Consider the following 8,292-nt stretch of genomic DNA (forward strand, 5'->3'; position numbering starts at 1 on the left):
ATGCAAGAATTCTCAACTAAATATTAGCAAACTGAATTCAACAGCACAAAAAGGATCATTCACTATGATTAAGTATGATTTATTCTTGAATGGAGATGGTTCAACATATACAAATCAACAAATGTGACACACCACATTAATAGAATAAAAAATAAGAGTTATTTGATCATCTCAGTCAATTGAAAAAAGCATTTGATAAAATACATCCTTCATGACAAGAAAAGTCAACAAATGCTTATGGAAGGAGCATACCTCAACACAATAAAGTCCATATATGACAAACCCAAAGCCAACATGTTTCATACTCAATGTTGAAAGGTTGAAACCTTTTCCTCTAACATTGGGAACAAGACAAGGGTGCTCATACTCACCACTCCTAATCAACATAGTACTGAATGTCTTAGCCAGGGCATTCAGGCAATGAAAAGAAATAAACAGCATCCAAATAGGAAACTAAGATGTAAAATTGCCCTTGTTTGCAGATATAATCTTATTTATAGAAAATCCTAAAGATTTCACCAAAAAAAAAATTGCCAGAATGAATCAATAAATTCAAGAAAGTTGTAGAATTCAAAACAAACACCAAAACAATCATTGCATTTGCATACACTAACAGCAAAATACATGAAAAATTAATAAATAAAAAAGTAATAAAGAAATAAAGCACTAATAAAAATAAATTTCATTTAAGACATTCTCAAAGAAGAATTAAATGGTCACAGCTTGCTAGGTAGCAAAACTTATGAAACTATACTAATTCTATTATATAGATTCATAAAAGGATATGTAAAAGTTGAACAAAATAGAGCCCAGATTTTGACCTAAGCATACATACCAATTGGTTTATGATACGTAACAATTAGGAAAAGATAGCCTTTTATTGTATGGTGTAAGAGGAAATGAAAAATCCACATTTTTTGAAAAAGCTAAATCAGACCACTTACCCAAAAAATAATCCCTGGCAAATTATACTTCTAAATATGATAGACCACCAATTAATGGCTAAATAAGGTATTAGAGGAGAAAAATCATCGTTACCTCATAGTAAGGAAATATTCCTTTAACAGTTTCAATAAAATCACTAATTATAAAAAAATTGTTATATTATAGTAAAATTATAAAATCCTATGTATTAAATGATGTCATAAAGTGAAAAAAAAGCAAGCTACAAAGTAGACAATAGACAGTGACACACAAAGGACTGTTACTGAGAATATATAATTAAATATTCAAAATCTTAAGAGAAAACAAACAATTCAGTAGGAAGATGGACAAAAGACTCAGACAGAGAATTCATAAAAGAAGGGAATCCAGCAGTGTACAAACATATGAGAAAGTGCTTAACCTTATTAATAATCAGAGAAACACAAATTTAAAGCACAAAGATATGTCATTTGTAGACCACCATGTTAACTGAACTTAAAGTGTGGCAATACCATATTTTGTCAAAGATGTGGAACAAAAGTAACTCTCAGATACTTCTGGTGGGAATGTAAATTGGTACAACTGCTTTGGAAAACAGTTTGGCATTATCTTTTCTATTTAAAGATACTTAAAATGAAACCACTGTGTCGACAGGTGTATAACCTTGAGAAACTGAGGCAATATGCACCAGGATACTTGTACATGGATGCTTATACCAGTCTTATTCATAATATCTGAAAAAATTAAATAACCCAAATGTCCATAAGTATTACAATGGATAAATTTGTTATATTATTTGATATAATGAACTATTTTACAGGAAAGAACCTGAAGGTACTGCAATGCAGCCTCTCAAATTAGTCTTAAGAAGTTTAATGTTAGGTGGAATATAAGAAAAAATACATACATTATGATTTAGTTTGTATAAATTGCAAAAAATAGACAAACATTATTACTTAAGGATGCATAAGTAGGTGATACAATCATTTTAAAAAGCAAGAAAATGATCACCATAAAATTCAGGATAGAGGTTACATTTACATAGGTGAGAGACAGTTGTCATTGGGAATGAACAAATATTGGGAAGGCTTCTAGTGATGTTGTCAATGTTCTATTTCTGACCTGGGTGGTAGTAAAATTTATGTTTTATTCATTTTTCTGTATATGTGTACTATTTCACAATAAAAATTTATTTTTTAAAAAGAAGAGATACTGCAAAGAGAGAAAAATGAGTAAGTAGAAATGATGACTAGATGCTTTCTTTTAAAGGGCAGTTCTCAATTTAAAAAAAATATATGTATTATTTTCTTATCTTTGCTAACAGAAATCATCTGTGATATCTCTTGTGTACAAGGTACCATGGTGAAACCTCTTATCATTTAGTTGACCTTTATATTTTACCATTCTTTCTTTAAATTGTTAAATACTGTGCATTCTCAAAGACAATTTGTTTATAATTCAGGCTGCTACCAAGAGTTAGCTTCTCCTCTTTGTCTTATGCCAAGGATATGCTATAAATCATGCAGCTTATGTGCCTGGAGCCTAAGCTGGGCCATCACTGTGGTGGAAGAAATGGAAAGTTCTGTGTTAGTAGTACCGCAACAAACTCTTACATAAAGTGAGCAGTTATAGCTTCTTGTATAAATTTTATATTTTATTTACCCATGCTATTTCTTTTCCTGAAATACTCTTCTCCTATTCTGCACAAATTCACCAGATCCCAATTTCAACAGCATCTTATAAGACATTTCCTATCTTAATGGATAGAACCAATAATTTACTCTTTTGAGTCCCTAGATTCAGTAATATATCTATTAATTATATTATTGTTACTATTTTGAAATAGTAACTAGTTTGAAAACATACTGTCTATATGAATCATTTTAAAGGTCATCTAATATAAGAATTGTTCTGTGTTTTCTTAGATTATATGTTTGTCTGTTTGGCATCTATTCATCACAGGGCCAATTACATTAAGTATATTTTCTTATTTTCTGTACACTGGCATTTGAGGGGCTTATAGACCATGGGAGAGACTGCCCATCCTAGGGCTAGCCCTTTCTCAGAGATAGCAAAGGACTTGGCAGAGAGCATGCCTCTCATACAAACCAACCAATGCTGAATCTACAGCTTCAACCACCTCCTTATATGAGTCTCACACACCAAACCAATATTTTCCCTGTCTAAATTATTCCAGCACTAGGTACAAGACAATAAGAGACCACCCCTATAGCCCAAAGTCCACAGGAATTGTTAAAACTATCCAATCCTAAACTATTTACCCTGCCATACCTTGCCTCTCCCATAGAAATCCCATTACAGGCTCTGGTCTAGAACTTCCCCCTGCTCTTGTCTTCTTTCACCTGCCCAAAATCTCTCCCAACGATCCTGTGTGGCACATAGTGACCTCCTCTCTGGGACCTGTCAATAAATTAAATTTCTTCCTCTCAATCCTCATTCTCGTTTCCTCTTGTGCCACATTGACTTCTATACTATACCCAACATGCACGTTTTCAGAATAGGAGTGCATCCTAAGTCCTTATAAAACTCCATGAACAGGGAAATTTCCTTTTTCTTTAAAAATATTTCATGATCATAAAATTGTCAAGTAGTTTACAGGTCTAGATAGTTGAGGAACCGTATGCTTTGTCCTCCAGTCTCTCCCTAGGCTATTTTGAAATAAAACTTCTGGAAGTAGGAAAACCAATAGTATCTTAGTAGGAAAACGAACGTGGAAGAGTCCACCAATTGATGAGATCTCAAGAATAATTTAAAAGAAAGAAAATTGATTGTAGTGGGTTGAAAATAAAACAGGCAGAAATTCCCATTGTCCAAATCTGCTATAAGAAAAGGTTGAACCCCATATGACCAATGAAACTTGGGGGAAGCCAAGGTTTAACATGTATAGTAGGTGTTGTTACACTTTAAAGTTTATTCCCAGAATGCTCACGGTGCTTTGTGGACTGCAGTTGCTACATCCTATCTGTCTATCTTTTATTTTATTTTATATTGGTACATATTATACATTATATAACTAGTATATAATATATAACATTATATATTTTATATGTATAATATACCTTTCTGTTATAAATATACACATATTGATAGCTTTAAAGCTATGTTATCAGCTCTGATCATATATACACTGTTGTTGTCTTCCAATTACCTATCATTGAGCACTTTTTGCCCTTTGAATATGCTTTCATCCTAGCCCTTACTTAAGTTCTACCTCCTTTTCAAGGTTCTGTCAGTACCCTAGCTTTTACAGATTGCTCCTTTCTCTTGACACTTTTTTAGCAGGCAGTAAGCACTACAACAATTTAAGGCTTTGTGGGTACAGATTGGAGGAGAAAGACCTGAGACCAGATTGATTACAGGAAGGGATGACTCTCCATTGGGATAACAAGGCAGTGACCAGTGGTGCTGCTATGAACTAAGGGCAATACTAACACTGTGGGAAACATGACAACTGTAAGGTTGAATGTAGTGGATTCTTCACTCTTCTCACAGACTATCCTGTTCATCTACCATCAAGAATCAGAAAAGCAGGCCTAAATCTGAGACAGCTACTTAGGTGCAGCCAAAATCGGAGGGACAGAAAAGAGATGGCTGGGATCAAACAAGAGAGTGAATTGTGCAAATCTGTAGACAAAGTTAAGAAGTAGCTTGCCTCTGAGCATTCCTATATAGATACAGAATTAATGAATTTACAGAGGGAATTAACATGCAACCATGGGGAAGCAATATATCCCAGATGAAAGAGAACTTCTTAAAGACAGTTTAAAGGATGTTCAGAGACTTAAAGGGCTTTAATAGCTTTGTAAATCAAGGGCTATCCTTCCTATAGGCAGGTATAAAGTTACCTTAGGTTTGTGAATGGAAAAGATCTTAAAGTCAATCATATTCATTCAACATCTGTGGCAAAATATATGTTCACTGATTCAACAAATATTTAATAAGCACCTAGCAGACACTGTTCTAATTGCTGGGGTTCTGACAGTGAATGAAACAAAAATCATTCTGTAGAAGTAATCCTGGATGTTTCATTGTCTTTGTCCCTGCATATTAATCCTACTCCTTGAACGTATGAGGGATTATCCTGCTTTATAAAGAGGGAAAGGAGCTTGCACTGGATAAAGAGAAAGCAACACCCACACAAACTTCAGCTAAGAAGGAAAGAAGGATAGAAAACCCCATGCAACCTATCACTCACTGTTTACAGGCTTCACTGTACCCACTGCCTGGTCTTAGTTCTGATACTACCCATAATATCAATATCCAAAGACAATCTATGGTAGAATCCTGTCTATTACTTTCAGTATTTTCCCTATACACATATACATATATGTGTATTTTTTTCTGTTTGTAAAAATTTTTCGTATAATGTATGTGCAATAATGCATAATGCCTCTATCACTTCAAATTATGAGAATTTATAAATGCATTAAAATTTTAATATTTAGATGTAAAGTAAGAGCTTGAAATGCAATGAAAGCTCAGTAAGGAAGTACAAGAATATTTATCTAATTTCAGATAAAGTAAGACTTTCTAAGCAGAGATGTAAAAATCCATATTTGGAAAGTCTGATTTGGCTTCTTAAGAATTCAAATGTCTTTACAACAAAAAATCCCATAAAAGTTTTATACTATGAATGAAAATTATTAACATATTATATATTTAGTTTGTATATATATATATACACACACACATATATACATATATATATATGACAGACATTGCCTAAATAGTCTTACATTATAAGGAAATTTTAGCAATCATTAAGGAGAAAATATATATAAACCTATAGAGAAATAAGCAAAGAATATGAAAATGTACCTTACCAGGAAATTTTGAAATCTGTCTCCCTCTCTATGGAGATTTTAAAATTATATTTTTATATATATATATATATATATATATATATATATATATATATATTTATATATATATATATATATATATTTCAAATCACACTAAACATAATATAGAACTTGCTTTGTTAAAAACTGTATATATATATATATACACACACAATTTTGTGTATATAAGTGTATATACACACATATGTGAAATGAACGTTTGCCATCTCTAGTAATGAAAGGGAAATAATAAGATAATGAAATACCACTGTTCACTTTTTTTAAATTGCTAAAAGTTTTAGGTAGATGATTATATTCAGTACTGTCAGTGTGAATGTGTACAATCTTTAACACTGATCAAAAAGCCTTTGACACAGTTGTTTCCAATGCAGAAAAGTATTCTCAAGGAAAACCTGGAGGCTGGGTTGCTGGCAAGCGACCAGGCTCAATGGAGAACTGGAGGCAGGGGGCGGGGCCACAGTGAGGGAGGGGCCAAGGCAGACAGTGAAGAATGCAAGGCCTCCTCTGTGACGTTTGAGACTCTGTTAAACAGTCCTAGTGAGACTAGAATCTAGGCAAAGGCAGAAGGCCACAGCAATGCCATGGCAGGGAAGTCTCTACAGCAGTCTTTTTAGGGGCTTTGAGAGCCTTCGTCTATGGGGCCCTTGAACAGTCGGATCCTGCGATCCTGGGAATCAGGCACAGCTGATCCACTGCAGCCAGAAGTCCAGGCAGGCCCCAGTTATGTGTCTGGCAGCCATAAACGCAAACAGAGCAGTGGACCCTGTTTGGGCCCAGAATCTGAGAATAACCACAGTTTTCTAGACAACGAAGAGGATCTACAACAAGTCATCAGTACAAGCCAAGGTAAAAAAGTTAAGATCACATCAGAGTATGCTTACCAAACTTTATTTTTGAATGGGGAAACCAGTGACATTAAAATCCGTGCTCTGGGGAAAGTATGGTGTTTACACAAAATGTTTTTATGTCAGTTGGACTACTTTGCTACTATGTTTAGAGGTTCTTGGAAAGAATCTCATGAAGGTATTATTGACCTGGAGATTGCTGACCAGAATATAGATGCAGAATCCCTGCACTTTGTACTAGGTTCATTGTACAGGGGTGAATGCATCTTAATGGAGCCGCTTCAAGTTCCAGGGGTTTTGGCAACCGCATGCCTGCTTCAAGTAAAGGACGTAATTCAGCAGTGTGATAAGACCATGAAGGAAACAATTAATGCGAAAACTGTATGTAGCTATTATGTTGCAGCAGAGGCCTATGGGTTAGATTCTGTAAAGAAAGGGTGTTTTGAATGGCTTCTCCACAATTTGATGACTCATCCAAGTGTTGAACTGTACAAAGAACTGAATATAGAGCTTATGAATCTGCTCATTTCATCTTCTAATTTATTAGTAATGCAAAAGGAAATGGATGTATACACCACACTTAAAGAGTGGATGTTCCTTCACCTTAATCCAGCTTGGAAAGGCTCAATGAAACAACTGTTAGCTAATGCAAACAACTGGTTTTCCAGATACAGGGAACGTGTTGGTAACATTGCCTTTCTTGAAACTAAAGAAGGCATAGTATTTCAATCAGTGTTTAAAAATTTGAGGTTTCAGCATATAATCTGTGACCTGGCCTCCACGAGAGTTATTGAACAAGATACTTTAATACCTTCAGAATGGTTATCATCTATTTATAAACGACAATGGTTTACCTTGCTTAGAGCACAACAGTACAAGGAAATTGGGCCTAGAGACATCAATGAAACAGAACTTGAAGAATATAGCATGAGATGTGGCAAAAGGATTGTCAAGGATGGGAAGTACTCCTGGAAGTGGTCAGGTTACAACTTTGGCTTTCCTTTACATGTCATCTTCACCAGCCATTATATTATTTTCAAACAAAATACTTTCTGTCAGCCATATGATGATTCCATCTGTTTACAACCTCTCAGAAATATTGCCTTCAGATTAACTTTAGTATATTTTGATTCTAGTGGAAAATTGAGTTTCAGCAAAACAACTGGCTATAAAATCCTTACCTTTGAAAAGGATGAGGAACAAGTTGTAATGAAGCTGGATAGCATAGCTCTGAGTTTCCCTTTATACATATTCTGTAACTTCCTGTTTATATCATTAGAAAATCCAGGAAATTGATAACATTGTCAATTAGGCTATTTTAGCATTTTGAAAACTTCTGATGTCTCACTTCATTTAATGGCACTACTGTTAAACACAATAAAGATGACCAATAACAGAAATAAAAATAATCTTTTGAATGTGATAACTATCATAAATTACTGCTCTTTATCTTCATTTTATTTCCATGTATCCATGAAGAAAAAGTTCAATTTCAGAAAATATCCATGAAACCAAATATTCAATGATGCCGGCATCTCTTGCTTTTCATTTACCATCAACAAGCAAGCTCCAAATGGAAGTGATAGACTATATTTCCAAGGAACCAAAATAAATTAACTTGTTGGATAAATTTTACCCTA

The 8,292-nt window shown here is 34.1% G+C and overlaps 1 protein-coding gene across 1 annotated transcript; it reads left to right on the plus strand.

Moving 5' to 3' along the window:
- Positions 1 to 6,442: 6,442 nt before the first annotated feature.
- On the plus strand, positions 6,443 to 7,948 carry LOC105101488 (germ cell-less protein-like 2). Its single transcript, XM_031446246.2, has one exon. The coding sequence runs from the start codon at positions 6,443 to 6,445 to the stop codon at positions 7,946 to 7,948; it is 1,506 nt and encodes a 501-aa protein (XP_031302106.2).
- The last annotated feature ends 344 nt before the right edge of the window (positions 7,949 to 8,292 follow it).

This window comes from Camelus dromedarius, chromosome X (assembly GCF_036321535.1).
Source record: "Camelus dromedarius isolate mCamDro1 chromosome X, mCamDro1.pat, whole genome shotgun sequence".
NCBI classification, from domain to species: domain Eukaryota; kingdom Metazoa; phylum Chordata; class Mammalia; order Artiodactyla; family Camelidae; genus Camelus; species Camelus dromedarius.